The 16,843-nt window shown below is 40.7% G+C and overlaps 1 protein-coding gene across 1 annotated transcript in view; it reads left to right on the top strand.

Annotated features, from left to right (window-relative positions):
• Window positions 1–16,843, top strand: part of DOCK3 (dedicator of cytokinesis 3) — a 512,545-nt gene that overhangs the window by 479,007 nt on the left and 16,695 nt on the right. Inside the window, 5 exon segments of the mRNA XM_020999119.2 lie at window positions 42–125; window positions 323–439; window positions 6,934–7,055; window positions 8,413–8,551; window positions 9,317–9,464. Of these exon segments, the coding sequence (XP_020854778.1) occupies window positions 42–125; window positions 323–439; window positions 6,934–7,055; window positions 8,413–8,551; window positions 9,317–9,464 (610 nt within the window).

Below are 16,843 nucleotides of genomic sequence, written 5' to 3'. Positions count from 1 at the left end.
TGGATGCTGTCACTGACTGCTGTCTCTCCCTCCCCCTGCAGGCTTTCTTCGATAAGGATTATATTACCAAGCACCCAGGGGATGCAGAGAAAATCACACAACTCAAGGAGCTCATGCAGGAACAGGTACCTCTCAACATTTCACTAGTAGGGAAGACTAGAGTACAGCTGATTCAATCAAAAACAGTTACATCAGGCCAGTGCTTAGTAACGTCATCTAACTGGAAAATTGGGAAGCTGTATGATCACTGCATGCTTTTGGAGGAAGGCTTCCCTCTTCTGCAGAATGGTTCGCTAATTTTTATTCATTTTGTTTGAAACAGGTCCATGTCCTGGGAGTGGGCCTAGCAGTTCATGAGAAATTTGTTCATCCAGAAATGCGCCCTTTACATAAGAAGCTAATTGATCAATTCCAGATGATGCGGGCCAGTCTCTACCATGTAAGCTAATCCCTTAATTCATTTGTTTTGAGAAATTCAAATGCATGGTCAAAACCAGTGCCATCAAATTCAGAGAGAAAGAATGATAAAAAAAAAAACTCTTCTCTTCATGAATACTTATCCTATAACAGATATACAACAGAAAATGAAAATGAGAGAGAACACTGAAAGGAAAAGATAAGAAAGAAAAATAAGTGATTGACAGTTATCAATAAGTGGATTTTGCCTTTGCAAAATGGGTGCCTTGACTGGGCATACTGTTTGATGATTTGGCTGATATAGGCAACAGCTAATGTCAGGATTTCTTCCATCTGGCACTTGAGTGAAGACTCTTTTCTCATTAATCAGAACCTCCATGAAAGTCCTACTTTGATCCCTCATTATAGTGCAGCAGTCATTTGAATTCTCAAAGGCAATGCCTGTAAAGTGCAAACTTTACCATGTTAGGAAGGGTTCTAGCATGGCCCCACCTACTGACCATGTCTGCTGTCTGAGGGCCAGCCAAGAGAGTAGAAAGGCTCATGAATTCTTCGGCCACAGCAAACCCATAAGACAGAAAAAATGTAAATGGCGCTCAGTCCTGTGCAGCTTCTGTTCATTCTTATTAATGATGATGAGTCAATGCTGCAAAGGGGAGGGAAGAGTGCTGATAATCACACAGTTTTCAGGCCATCTAGAAACATCCATTTCATTATTGATACTCTAAATATGGGGCAGCTAAGTGGCTCAGTGGAGAGAGCTCTGGGCTTGAAGTCAGGAAAACCTGATTTCAAGTCCAGTCTCAGACACTTACTAGATATGTGACCCTGGGCAAGTCACTTAACCCTGTTTGCCTCAGTTTCCTCATCCATAAAATGAAGTGGAGAAAGGAATGGCAAACCACTTCAGCATCTTTGCCAAGAAAACCCCACATGAAGTCATGAAGAGTTGGACATGACTGAAACCACTGAGCAACACTCTAAATATGAGGTCCAATGACCGGTGAATCAAGTTTCTAATGGAGAAATTTAAACATTAATACTGGCATTCTCACAATAAATGAAATCCAAAGATATAAGGAAGTTGCAGCTAAACGGAAGGATGACTCCCAGGTTCTCCTTGGAGAGGTAAGTAAAGGAGTCAGTGAAGTTGTTTTCATCATGCCACCCAAAGGCTGCTAACAAGAGATACCGTTTCATAGGACACTTGATCATTTTGCTTTGCAGGGCTTATGATGCTTATAAACAAAAATGTCACCCAATTATGAATTCCATCCTGTAAAATCTAAGGTTCTAGAACAGTATTCTAAGACATCACGCACCCCTATCCCTCAGTACAAGCTATAACCATAGACCCTTCACACACACACTGTCATCTCAAACACTGTAGGAATCAGTCATCCCTTTCTGCGTGGATAAGAGGTCAAGCAGCTGAGCAGATATTATTCTAGAAGCCGACTTTAAGTAACAAACAATGAGAGATGGTGCACAGGGAAATAACTATCTGAAACTCTTTGCCTAGAAGAAATAAGATAGATAACTAGATTAAATTCAATTGAGCAAATATTTATTATATACTCCTATCTTCTAGGCCTTGGGTTAGTTGCATTGGTGTCTGTTTGCTTCTTTTCACATTGGAGTGTGGGGAAAAAACATACTGAATGACGAGTAAAGGCAGCTGAGTAGATAGGATTGGGAGGCCCATCCCAAATAAATTGAATCTCAATCTGGAGTTCCTGATAACTGACTCCTCGGTATAGCCAACAAGTATAACAAATCATTTTCCATAGCAGTGAGCAGAAACAGCTAACAAAAAGAAAACAGAACCAAACACCTGACTTCAACAAGTATGGAGGGTAAGGAGAATCTCACAGTGACCTTCAGAGAGTATGCCATGTTTATGTTTCTTCTATCACCAAGTAGCACATATCTCTGCAGAATGTATAGCTTAGTCTCCACCCTAGGAAAAAAAGATGAAGGATGTGAAGAACATATTTCTTTTCTATAAATGATAAGGGAGAATGAGGTAGTCCTGGAAAGGATGAGAGGAGAAAGTTTCAAGGAAGAAATGGAAGGAAAGGGATGTGAAGAATCAGAGGGAAACCGGCATTGTTGATTTGAGCTAGAAGGGGTCCATAGTCTAGCTCCTTCTTGCAGATTACACAACTGAGGCCAAGAAAACTTTAGTGACTTAGTCAAGGTCACACATATAATAAATAGCAATATCAGAATTTAAACCCAAATCCTCTGACTTCAAATCAAATGATCTTTCCACTACACTGCCTGTGTTAATAGGTTTGAAGGTGGAAGAATGTGACACAGATTAAAAAGGTAGGGAAGGCTACTGAACATTTTGGAGTGAAGTGATAAGAATGTAGTTCTTTCAATAGAGGGAGAGAATATTCCATCTTCGGAGGAAATCGGCTTCTTGTGACAAGGATACACAGGGCCATCAAGTGATATCAGCGAGGAATGATCCAAGGAAGAAGAGGCCAGAAGCAGCAATTGGGTGTTTCCTTCTTTTTCTTTGACTCTTCACTCCCCGGTATTACTTCTCTCTTAACTCTCCATCTCTGATTGTTTCCCTGCTGACTCTGATGTATTTCTAAACCAAATCTATATGTCCAACTATCCTTTGTCCATTTCAGATAAGAATGAGGTTTGCCTGCCCACTCCTACTACCTCTTCCTCCATATTCGCATATTCTTCTTCTTATATACCCCAGTTATGAGATAGAGCATGTTCCACCCCTTTTTCCTCCATTCTATACTGCTGTGTTCCTTTCATCCTTTCTTCTTTCCCCTTTCCCTGAAAACAGAATTAATCTGTCCCTATGTCCTTTGTTTTTATTATTTAATTTGCTCATTACCCTTTCAAGATATCAAGGCTCTGAAGGGACTCTTGTTTCTTCTCCCCCTGTTAGAATGGGATCACTACATCATCATACAGCCCCTCCCAATTGCTCAAATAAATTTACCTTTCTAGGTCTCTCTTGACTCGTGTGTTTATATTCCAAAATTCCTCCTCGGCACTGGTATTTTTATAAGAAATGTTTAAAAATCTTCTATTTCATTAAAGATCCATTTTCCCCCTGTAAGATTATACTCAGTTTTGCCGATTAAATTATTCTTGGTTATAAGCCAGCCTTTTTTGCCTTGTGAAATAGTGTAGTATTTCAAGATCTCCTCTAATTTATAGCAGAAGCTGCCAGGACTTCTGTGATCCTGACTTCGGTTCATTGATATGTGAAGTGCTTCTTTCTAGATGCTTGCAGTATTTTTCCTTTGACATGGAAGCTCCAGATTTTGGTTAGGACATTCCTGTGAATTTCCTTTTGGGCTTTCTTTTAGGAAGTGATCTATTTTCTTCCTGACTTTACTTTTGCCTTCTGGTTCTGTAAGGCCTAAGCAGTTTTCATTAATGATTTTTTAAAATATAGTATCCAGGTGTTGTTTTTTTTTTAACATTGTGGCCTTCAGTGAGTCCAATGATTTTTAAATTATCTCCTCTGATTGGTTTTCCAAGTCAATTTTTTTTTCAAATCAGATATCTTACATTTTCTTCTTTTTAAAAAATCTTTTTATTTTCTTCCACTATTCTTACTGTCTGTTCACAGAGTCATTGATTTTTGTTTGATCTACTCTAGTTTTCAGGGAATCTATTAGTTGGCTAACAGGTAAGGTATCCATACCTTGGGTAAGATTTATCACTTTCTCCTTCCACTTCTTTCCTCCAGAGCTTTTATTTCATTTTCTCCTTCTTGATTTCTTCTAGGCATTCATGTAGTCCTTGTGGAAAATTGATTTTTTTTCTTTGAGTCTCTGCAATTATTGCCAAAAAATCCAGGCAGTCCAGCCACTCTTGGTGACTTCCAGGGTCCCCACCCTAGAGCTTTCTCAGGAAGCTGTCCCTCCTTGCTGCCTCTAGACACAGAGCTTTATAGACTATACGTGTTTCTGGCCTACCTCTAGTCTTTGCTTGTAGAGAGAAGCTACTGATTTCTCTGCTAACACTATCATTGTCTTTGCCGGGGGTCCCCTTGCCTATTGAGCTTCTGGCTGACTTTGTGTGCAGGGACAGAAGTCATTTGCTGTAGTGTCTCATTGGATTTCTTGATTATTATATAGGATGGCAGCAATTTCAGGTTTTTGCTAGAGTGGATATGTGGGAGGTGGGCAACCTAGCTGTTCAGGTAGTCATCTTGGCCTGAAGTCTTCTTACAAAATCCTTCTGAAGGAAGGTAGCTATTTGTCAACCTTTAACATAAGCAGAACAAGGTCTGCTGACGTCCCAAGGCATCTATGTGGGATATAGCAAAGCACTTTAAGAGGCTTGTCAACAAAGCATTTGACAAAATCTCCTGTACTATCATTATAGAAGCGATGATGAGGCAGGTACCATATATAGCAAGGAGACAGGATACAGTATGAAGATTTCAGAAATGGTTGCATGACGGACCCAAAGAATATCAATATCAGTTTGGAGGGAGATCTCCATGTAGTACCTCAGGGATTTGTTCTTGGCCCTGTGCTGCTCAGATAGCTTATCAATGATTTTAATGAAGGAATGCTTGCCAAATTTGAAGAAGATACACAACTGGGAAGAATAGTTAATAGAATGGTATAAATTGACAGTCTAGAACAGTGGTACAGTGGAAAGGATGTGGGTTTGGAGTTGGGAGACCTAGGTTCAAATCCTGGCTTTGCAACTAGTACTTTTGTGACCTTGGGAAAATGTGCTGAATCTGTTTGAGTTTCTCTTTTCTCATCTGTAAAATGCGAGAGTCGGACAGGATGACTTTTAAGTTCTCTTGCACCCCCAAATCTATTAACTTATAATGTAGATGAGCTCCAAGATTTCTTCTAGCTCTAAAACTATGAACCTTCGAACAATGGGTTGAACCTAAAACAATAAAGTTTGATAGTGATAGATGTGTATAGTCTATATATTTGGTTTTTACAAGATGGGAGAGGCACAACCAGGTAACTTTATATAACAAACCTCTGGGGGTTTTAGTATACCACAGGCCCCATGTGAAACTATAACATGACCTGGCACTAAAAAGCTAATGCTATCCCAGACAATTTTAAGGGAGGCATAATATTCAGAGTATCAGAAGTGATTCTGTTCTTCCTTATTTAGACCCCATCTGGAGTACTGTGTTCAGTACTAGACACTCGATTTAGGAAGGACATAGTCAAACTGGAGTATGTCACTATGCTTGTTGAATTGTCAAGAATAGAGCCAAGATGATCAGAGGACAAGGGGCCATTTCATATGATGGTCAGCCAAAGGAACTAGGGATGTTTATACTAGAGAGATTTAGACAAAACATAATATCCATCTTCAAGTATTGGTGGGTTTTTTGCTTTTTCCTTGTCACATCTAATATCTTGGGCAAGAGAGGGTAGGAACTTTCCATAAAGTAGACCTGAGACAATTGGATCTACACAAAGTGTAGTGGAGAGCAGCCTCTCATGTGACATGTGAATTTCTCATATGATTAGAATCAATGTGGCAAGAGGAAAAAGGAGCCTTATAATCTGTGCTTATAATCTGCACAAAACCACCTCTGATGTAGAAATGCTTATGGTCACTTGTCTTTGAAAGCAAATATAATAATATGAATTCTATAAGGTGCAGAATTAGAAGAGTCATTCCCTGCTTCAGACTAGGCACAGAAATCATTCACTGGTGGCACTGGTTGCCATCTGTCCTGTTTTTGGTGAAAGGTTAAATGTCTGCACCTCCAGAATCATGGCTCACTAAAATGGACTGGGATTGGCCACAAAGTGAATCCAGATGATCAAGGGAAAATTAGCTTCATAACCACAGCAGAAATGTGAAACAAATGTGGAGTCCCCAATAGACTTTGCAGTCAGCCCTTCTTGCCAAGTAGTCTGGGATCTTATTAAGAATTTAATTATGTGAAAATAAAACTGCTATTTTTCAATTACTGACAGAGAGAGTTTCTATTCTGCCACCCTCCTGACTGTGTCACCAGACAGCTCAACTCAGGGGAAGTATTTCATTTAAAAGACAGTCCCCGCAATGATCTGTTTAATCCTGTCCTTCCACCTTGTTTAGGAGTTGTTTAATAAATAAATGCTTCTCAATGAAATATTAATATCCAGCTCATCTCTTGTGTAATATTCGCTCACAGTCTCCCCATCTCCTGAAATTTTTCTCTGTAGCAAAGACTCCAGCAACAAGGAAGAAACTTCCTTCCTACGGACCTAACAAAAATTGGCCTCTGTTAGTTAAGGGGTGCTGGAACAAAATCTAGTGTCATGAGGCTAATTATATGCAAAGGTCTCTAATTTAACTCATACTGTAGTTAGGTGGGCATCTAGGGAATGGTTTTCTAGGGAAAGTAGTATACTGTCAGCCAACAAAATATGCTTCTTAAAAGTTCCCATCCCTATTCAAATCCTGACCCTTCCACACACACACACACACAGCCCTCAACTCCTCCCACACATGCCCAATGATCTTTAGTGATTCTTTTTTTCACAGGAGTTTCCTGGTTTGGATAAGCTGAGTCCAGCATGTTCTGGCACTAACACGACCCGAGGGACTGTTCTGGTGTCCCATAGTCCAATGAGCCCAGAAACCATCAAGATGGTGCATCGTCACAGGTATGGGATCTGCACTGAGAGAACACCTCCAAGTGCCTGAAGGATTGACTTCTAGAACCCAAAGTGGGGGTGCTCTTCAGAGTCTCTCTGACCCAGGAATGTCCCTGACCTATACAAGATTCCAAACAGCAGCTACCAGGGGTGGCTTGGGCTCCAGAGCAAATGAATATGATCAGCAAACCGGAGTCCACCTCACTGGAATAAAGAGCAGCATCAGGATAAAGTCTCACTGTGGCTGGACTCTCTAGCACTAGCAGGCTCCTCACCACAGTAAAGGGCTCCAAGGTGTTTTTGGAGATTGCTAAATGATGAGGGGCGGCCATTAAAGGAGCTGTATCAGTGGGGCCTAAGCTGGGGATTTTCAAAGGCAGATTGTTGGGTACCTTGTGCCCTCCCATCTTGTGGGGGGCCCAAACATAACTCACCCCCAAAAGACCTAATATGTTCTCATTTTTCAGTTTCTTGACCACAGCAAGAAATTTTCCCTGACTTATAAGAGATGAAAGGCTGCCATCTGCCATATTTGGCAAAGGAGGTGTGGCCCTCCCTGTCTAGTGGCAAATGTGAGCGGTGACCCTGGCTTATAGCCATAGAGCAAGATTATTAGATTTTTTTCAGCAGGTGACCTATTCTTCATCTCCACCAAATGAAGGCACTGTTGGCATAAAGTTTGGGGAACAGGGCGAAGGCTAGTGCTTACTGGATATTGTGATCTTTCTCTGCCAGAAATGCCCCACATACTAAGGTTACATTAGCTGTCAGTCTCCTATTTGACAATCAGTTGCATTTGATTGGAGACCTCTACCATAAAGGTAATTAACTGATAAGGTCATGATTTACATTTCACCCTAAAAATATGTGGCTTAAGGGGCAGCTAGGTGGCTCAGTGGATAAAGCATTAACCCTGGAGTCAGGAGGACTTGACTTCAAATCCGGCCTCAGATATTTGATACTTACTAGCTGTGTGACCCTGAGCAAGTCACTTAACCCTGATTGCCTTGCAAAAAAATAACAGAGTGTACAGCAAACAGAATCAAGGTTGTTTGGGGCAGCTAGGTAGCTTAGTGTATAGAGCATCAGCTCTGGAATCAGAAGGACCTGACTTGAAATCCGGCCTCAGACACTTGATACTTACTAGCTGTGTGACCCTAGGCAAGTCACTTAACCCCAAGTGCCTCATAAAAAAAATTATATTATATATATATATATACACACACATATATACATACACATATATATATATTATATTTATATATATATATATACATGGCTTGAAAATTCCTAGTTTTAAACCTGAAGTCAATGAATTGAAAAGTATATACCATAACTCTTTTCCATTTGCTCCTCTTATTTGTAGCCCAATGAACTTGATGGGATCAGGCCGTCATTCATCATCCTCTCTCTCCTCTCATGCATCCAGTGAAACGGGGAACATGGTGATCCTGCCTGATGGCTCGATGGGAGAGGTTCCTGAGGACATGTACCATCACATGCAGGTAGCACAGCAGTGAAGCCACAAGAAATTTAGATTGTACAGGACACGCTGTATTCAGACACACTTGAGAGCCTTCATTCTGTTCTGCATCCCTCTGTGTTCAGTAATGATTCCATAGAAAAAGCATCCATTCTTCAGCTCTCCAATCCCCAAATTACTGACCAAAGAGAAAGTATACAGGCTTCCTTTCCCACAATAACCATACGTCCATTTCCCCAGTCCTTATTCCCTAAGAAGCATGCTGGCTCTGACTTCTGGCCAGCTTTAATTCTCGTTGCAGTCACACTTACCTGACAACAAATGTTCTCTGCCAGATCTTCTTCCATGATGGCATCCTTACAGGCTTCGTTGCTTTTGCATGTACCATGAGCATCATAGATAGAAAAAGGACTCTCATTGGCCCTGGAGTCAGGAGGACCTGAGTTCAAATCCAGTCTCAGACCAGACACTTGATACTTAATAGTTGTGTGATCCTGAGCAAGTCACTTAACCCCAATTGCCTCATATAAAAAAAAAAAAGAAAAAGGGTTCTCCTGAATGGGCTGAGTGATTTCCCCTCTTATTTGTGGGTATGTACTGTACAGGTTGGACTTCTTTTATGTAGTTATACTCTTCTTCCATACTGGCCCAGCTATGGTAGAGAGAGCCTGGAGGTCTCCCTCCAGGACGGAGGAGGATGAATACAGTATTAAGTAGAATATTATAATCTAGTGGAAAGTTCCATTCTCAGTTTTCTTTCTTGTGGCTTTCCCTCTCTCTCCTACAGCTCACTTATCCCAACACCAGGTACCAGGGCTCAATCACCAATGTCTCTGTTTTATCCTCATCCCAAGCCAGCCCTTCTTCCTCCAGCTTGAGCTCTACCCACTCAGCCCCATCCCAGATGATGAATTCTGCCCCACCCAGTGCCCGAGGTAAGTGAATGAGGAGAGGAACCAGGGAAGCATCATTCTTTAAACCTCCTGATTCCTATGGCTGTGCTGTTAGGATAAGCCTGGGATTTTAATTCTACTCATTTTTACTTTCAGAGATGAATGTGTTTTTAAGCAGTAAAAGTTTTTGGGATCCTATCTCAAACCCAATGGAGCATAAAAGGAAAGCTCTCTTCCAGATAGGAACATGCCATGTCCAACTCTGAGATTCTGTGGTTTTGTATGATTTGCTGGCTTCAGACCCTGCTCTGAACTTCTGTGATTGACATGGAGCCACATAAGCTAGCCAGACATTTGCATCAGAGACAGCATAAGAGAAGAGATTCCAGCACTCCTATAACCTAGTCTAATGACAAACTCAAATGTCTGCCTATTTAAATGGTGTCATGGAAATAGCACCAGACTTAAATTCAGGAGACAAATTCAAAATGCCAGCTCTGCCGCTTTTTAGCTGTGTGACCTTGAATAAATCACCTCACATCTCTGGACCTTGGTTTCCTCATCTGTAAAATAAGGGTAAAGAGATTAAACAATCCCTAGTGGCTCTCCCAGCTTTAATATTCTATGTTTATGAGAAAGATCAGAATTAAAACCAAGTGAGATATTTGTCTTGAAAGGATGAAGTTTTGGAAGCAAAATTAAGGCTAAAATCAAATATAGAAAATGTTACCCAGTGCTAAGGACTTTCTTGAAATCAGAATACCTTATCTCTGAGGGACAACTAGATAAAGAACCGTTTATTTGGCTAAATACAACTCAATTTTTCATTTAATTGAATAAATATTCTGTCTGAGGATCAGCTCTCCTTCACATTCTGATGCTAGATCCCATAGGTAAATTTAATTCCCTGACCTTTTTATGGAAACATCTGCAAAGAAATGGAAATTAGTCAGAGTAAGCAAGATATATCCCTGAGGGGGTCAGCAGACCAGGTGATAGAAATGAACAGTGAGCAACGTGATTTAACCTACAGATTAAGGAAAACTGCTTCCCAACTAAAGAGAGAATTATTCTTCTCCATTCAAAATTATTATGAAAAATAGCAGCAGTAGTAGTTAACAGTAAACAGTAGCTGTGGTAAATTTTGACACCAGTATACCTGACTTTAAGAATTCCATTTAAATTCAACAAATACTTATTAAGCACTGAGTGTGTGAAAAGCATAGTTCTAAGACCTGGAAATGAAAGACAAAACAGTCCCTATCCACAAAAAGCTTACATTCTACTGGAGAGATACAATGTATACAACATATATGTAAGTAAAGATATACAAAGTAATTTCAAGGGGAAGAAATTGTTAATAACTGGGATGTTCAGGAAAGACCTTGTGTAAGACGATGGTATCTGAGCTATGCTTTGAAGGAAGCTAGAGGGTCTGTTAGGTGATAGGTGTTAGAAGATAATACATCCTACACATAGGAAATCATTCACGCAAAAGCATAGAGATGAGAAATCAAATGTTGTGAATGTCAATGTTGTATATGACAAGCAGCCATAGAAGACTAGTTTGACTGGAACAGAGCACATGAAGTGGAGTAATATGAAATATGACTGGAACGGGAATTGGGAATTAGATTATAATTAGATTATAAGGGGCTCAAAACAGAAGGCTGAGGAATTTTTATTTTGCCCTAAAAGAAATAGGAATCCATTGAAGACTGGCTTTTTTTTTAATGGTCATATCTGTTTTGGGAATATCAGTTTTCCCGTTGTTAGTCAACTAGCATTTATTAAGTGCCTACTATTTGCCAGGCATCTGTGGAAGATATATTGGAGAGAGGAGAGAATGGAATCAGAGAAACCTATTGCAACATCCTAGGTAAGAAATGATGAGGGGTTGAAGTAGAGTCAAAGGCTAAGATGTGAGTAGAAGTAAAGGGGCAGATGAGAAAGTGGTTATGGAGACAGGATTGATAAGACCTAGCAACTGATTGGGTATAAAGAATAACAGAAATGTGAGAGTCAAGACATTTGGAAGAATGATGGATTTGGGAGAGAATGAGCTCCATTGAGGCATATGGAGTTTGACATACCTACAGAATGTATAGGTCAAACTGTCCAGAAGGTAGTTGATACTATCAAGTCTGAGTTCAGGAGCAATCAGGGCTAAATATTTAAATGTGAGAATTACATGCATAGAGATTGTTGAAGCCATGGGAGCTGATAAAATCACCAAGGAAAAGAGTATAGAGAGAGAAGAAGACACAGGCTAGATCCTTGTGGGATGTCCAAAAGAGAGTGATAATTAGCAAAGGAGACTGTGAAGGATGATTCAGACAGCTAGGAGGAAAACCAAGAGGTCCTAGAGACATGTAGCCAAGGGAAGAAAGAGTCTATAGAAGAATGGGGTTATCAACAACGTCCAAAGGTTCAAAGAGGTTGAATATATAGAAAAGGCGGTTCAATTTATCAGGTAAGAGATCATTGGTAACCTTGGAAGAGTAGTTTCTGTCAGGTGGTAAAGTCAGAAACTAGATTCCAAGGGATGAAGAAATGAGCATGAGTTGATAAAATGGAGGCATGGGTTGTAGACAATCCTTTCTACGAGTTTGACTGTGAAAGGGAGGAGAGATAAAGGATGAGTTAGCTGTTGGAGTATCAAAAGGGCAGGACAAGATCACAAGCAGCCATCCAGCTTGGCTGAAACATTGAGGTCCCAGAGTAGATTATCAGTGAAATTGTGTTGTTAAGATAGGTTTGAGCCACGCTGTGAAGTGCCTTAGCTGTCAGGCTAAGGAGTTAAAGGCATTCAAATATTGGACGTCATGTCGATTTCTCTGGCAGCTCTAATAAAGATGTTTAGGAAAGGTGGAAAACTGTAGGGAGAACAACTAGTTAGGAAGCTTTTGTTATTGTACAGGTGATAGGACGATGAGGAGCTGAAGAGGAGCGGTACTAATAGACATGGAGAGGAAGGGACAGACGGCCAAGATACTGTAGAGATAGGATAGAGAAGACTTCACAGTTGTTAGATGTGGGAGGTGAAAGATCACAAAGAATCAAATAAGATTTCGAGGTTTCCAGTCAATCAGCAAGCATACTGATACAAAAGAAGCCATGGTCTAGCAAGGGAATAAAATATATACATACATAGGTAGATCAAGATAATTTTGAGGAGAAAACTGGAAGATCAGGAAGGGCTTCATGTAGGAGGCTGCATTTGGACTGAGCCTTGGTGGAAGATAGGTAGATATCCCACAAAGCACAGGTGAGGAGGAAGTTCATTCTAGAGATGGGGGACAGCCAGTGTAACTATACAGAGATGGGAAATGGAATGTTGTATGAAGAACAGAAAGAATGTCATTTTGGCTGAACAACAGTGTACATGTCAGGGATGTGAAAGACTAAGAGGTTGGATGGGGCCAAGTTGTGAAAGTGCCACAGGGAGATTGTATTTGATCGTACAGGTAATAGGGAGCCACTGGATCTTACTGAGTAGGGAAGTCAGGTGAACAGACATGCACCAGGAAAAATCACTTTGGTAGTCATCTGTAAGAGGGATTGAAGTTCTGAGAAATTTCAGGCAAAGAGACCAATTATGAGGCTATTTTGATAGTCTGGGTGAGAGGTGATGAGGGCTTGAACTTGGATAATGGCCATATGAGAAGAAAGAAGGGGAAAGTTGCAAAAAGTATTAGGGATGTAGAAACAAGATCTGGCCACTGACTGGATGCATGGGTTACACTAGGACTGAAGGATGACAGTGTAGTTGTGATTCTCAGGGACTAGATGGATGGGAGTGCCAAGGCTGGAATAGGGAAGTTTGGAAGAGGGGTGAGTTTAGAGGGAAAGGATAATGTGTTCTGTTTTAGACACGATGAACTGGAACTGCCTATGGGACATTTGGCTTGAATTGTCTAATAAAGAGGCAGTTGATGATGTGAGAATTAAGTTCAGGAAAGAAACTGGAGCTAAAGAGATAGATCTGAGGGTCATCGTTGAGATTATAATAAAGCCCGTGGTATCTGATGAGGGTGCCAAGAGAGAATATAGAGAAAAAAGAGAAGAGAGCCCAAGACAGTTAAGGGGCAGGATATGGGATCAAGGCAAAGAGGAGAGCCACCTCTTCACTGGAGACCAGGGTGAAAGAGAAGAGAATGGAGGATAGAATCAACAGAGTGTGAGATGGAGCTCCTGGAAAACGGCCTCTATTTTTTCAATGCAGTACAAAGTGAAGTCCTTAGTTGTGAGGGTAGGGGAAGGGTCACATAATAGGAAGCTTTAGAAGAAAAAGAGAAGGTTAAAACAGCCACTGTGAGGACTCCAGCCTGAGTAAATGGAAGAGTACTGAGGTATCAGCTGTTGCCTCAAGCTAAGAATTAAATTAAATGTCTTCCAGTGTCCCTTTTCGTTCTGAGATTCTCTGATTCTTAAATGGAGAAGTTAGGAGGGGCAGGTTTTAGAGGAAAGATGATGAGGCTGCTATGGAACATAGGAAGAAACTCAAATCCATCTCACAGCCTTCACTGCACTCACAGAACTGCTTCTCTTCCCTCATTCTAGGCCTGGTGCCAGAAACAAGGAAGGCAGGAGTGCCATGGCTGTCATTGACAGGGTTGGGGGATAAAGCTCTATAAATGAGAGGTCCAGACTGAGGAAGAGGGAGGATGAAACAGAAATAATCCATCATCATGTTAGGAAGTCACAGATGATAAAATACCAGGGAGAACCTGAGAAATTCATGGAAATACAGATTTCTTTTTTTAAATTTAAAGAAGGCTACTTAGTCACAGCAGACCCAATTCCATAGCTTTAGCATGATGTATTGGAAAGAATTCTGGCCTCAGAATCAAAGAACCTGGGCTCCGATTTGAGCTCTGGGTCACATACCACCTGTGTGACTGTGGGAAAGTTGTTTCATTTCTCTGGGTCTCAGTTTCCTCTTCTGTAAAGTGAGAGATTGAGCTTGGTGGCTTCTAGGATCCTTTTCATTCCTGAATCTGTTGTCTTATAATCTCAATAAATGTTTGTTGAATTTAATTTAATCCTATGATCCATAACTCTGTGGAAACTGTAGACACAGAGAAGGGAGCATGTTGAGTATTAAGAAGAAATATGGTGAAACAAAAAGTGAATTTTCAATTGAAAAAGAAGAAAAACTTGATAAATCATCTGCTGGGCAAAAAGTTGAGTTCAGCACTTGCAGCATATTAAACTATCCTAGACAGAGCTCAAATAACAGATTTTCATCAACAGTTCTGCAGATCCCTAAGAAGAGGATGATCTATCTACCCAAAGTGTGCTTAGCCTTTCCAAATCTAACTGCAGTTCTACAGTGTGAAGGAAATGCATTGGACTCTATCAGAAAGGTCTATAATAAAAAGAAGACAGGCAAAGGAAAGACATCCTTAAACTAAATTCAATTCTGCTTTGTGTTGAGTGCATACTGTTTGGGGGACTGAGGAAATATGGAAATGGATAAAGCATAGGCTATACCCTTACAAAGCTCACAGTCTAGTTGTTTTTATTGCGATTTTTTTTAACAATAATCAAAACTGAGGAACTCGTATCTCCTTAATTTGGAAGTACTCACTGTTATTCCCACCTAAGTGGCTTTTGTGATTGTCAGATTATAAAAGTAAATTGGAGTAGTACCCAGATAATAATAACTCCTAGTTCTAGAGAGCTTTAAGGCTTACTTTCCTCATAATAGACCGTTAAGGTAGGCAGTACATGCTCTTATCTCCATTTCACAGACAAAAACCTGGGGTTCAGAGAGATGATTTAATCATTTATTAAGCACCTGCTATGTTCCAGGAACAGTGCTAGATATTGAAGATACAAAGACAAAACCCAAGCAGTCTCTGCCCGCAAGAATCTTACCTTCTATATGGGGAGAGAAGGCATATACACATATGAGCACATACAAAATAAAGATGAAGTGGTAGACCTGGGAAGGAGGAGATACAGCAGCTGGCAGGATCAGGAAGAGCGCTTATATAGAAGGTGGTGTTAGAACTGAGCTGTGAAGGACACAAGAGGGAGTGAATGCCTTCCCTCTGGGAGGGGAGCTGCAATCTGCAACAGCTCTCACTTAGCCAAGGTCCCACATCTGGTAAGCTTATTAGCCAGAATTTTCCCCTGGGTTCCAATCCATTGGTCTTTTGACTATCCCATACTGCCATCCCCTGAGTCTAAAGGACAGAAGATCCCTAGACTGGTTTTATTTGGTAGCACTGGTGCCATGCAAAGTCTCGGGAACAAGGCTGAGTCCTTCAGACCATCATTGGATACCACTTGGCACCGCTGCCCATTTTTCTCATGTGTCAGAGACTGAGCTGCTTGGTTAAGTGGGGACTATCACCAGTAGCACCAAGTTCTTTTTGCTCAAAGTTATTCAAACGGTCTTACAGAGTTCATAGTTATCGGTTAGGATGAGCTTCTAGGAAACATTAACAGTTTTTGTGAAGCATGGGCTCTCTGGAGGATGGGCACTGGACAAAGCGGGTCAAAGGCTAAAGTCATTTTCAAAGCTAAGCACCTGCAAAGAGAGAGCATAGGCGCAAGGGTCTCTGAAGATGAGTGACTGATAACGGAGAGAAATGAGCAAGAGCTAGTCTCTTTGAATGACACAAAAAGAGGCTTGGAACAAAAGAAATCTGATCAAAAGTCTTTGTGGTCAAGAGTGAAGTAGCAAAGGAATTATTGGTTTTAACAAGGTAAAAATGAGAAGAATCCTTAAATTGGGGAGTCACATGCAAACCCCCTGGGATGTCAAGTATCTTCAGTAAACACCTCTCCTTAATACATAGTACACACAGGGAGGACATGGGATATCTAACCATTCCCTTTTTGTGGTCATCTGTGCCCAGAATCACTGACTAATCCCACCAAGGTGGTTTCTTATTGCTTTAGAAACCAAAAGAATGAGAAGCTTTTTGAGCAAAACTTAAGTCAATAGCTCCCTCTGGTGGATAAACCTTATGAAGACCAATTCCCAAGCTCAAAATAGATTTTAGTTTACCTTTCCTTGATTTTTATCTAGGTGAAAAGTCCAGCTAAACAAAATCTTTATTAGTGCAAATAATCAAATGAACTGCAATTCTGGTTTTAATTAAGCCTCTATTTGGCATAAGACTGTTTCTGGAAACTGACTATTACCTTCCTTCTGTAAACCATTTATTAGAAGAAACTTCTGATCAGCATGACCTTGGAAGAGCGGAAATGAAAGGAAAAACAGAAGGTGCTCAGGGGTCTCAAGGAGCAAATGCATTATTGATGAAAGTACTGAGTTGGGAACACTAACAGAGCCCACAGAGTAACTGTGCCTGGCACACACTAAGCCCTTAGTAAGCACTTTATCCATCTCTTTAACCTAACTCAGGCAGAGCACAAGTCTCTGGATTTAGCCCTTATATTAT

This window comes from Phascolarctos cinereus, unplaced genomic scaffold (assembly GCF_003287225.1).
Source record: "Phascolarctos cinereus isolate Bilbo 61053 unplaced genomic scaffold, phaCin_HiC Scaffold_4;HRSCAF=312, whole genome shotgun sequence".
Classification (NCBI taxonomy): domain Eukaryota; kingdom Metazoa; phylum Chordata; class Mammalia; order Diprotodontia; family Phascolarctidae; genus Phascolarctos; species Phascolarctos cinereus.
Note: the sequence above shows the minus strand (reverse complement) of the source record. Positions and strands in the feature narration are given on the sequence as shown.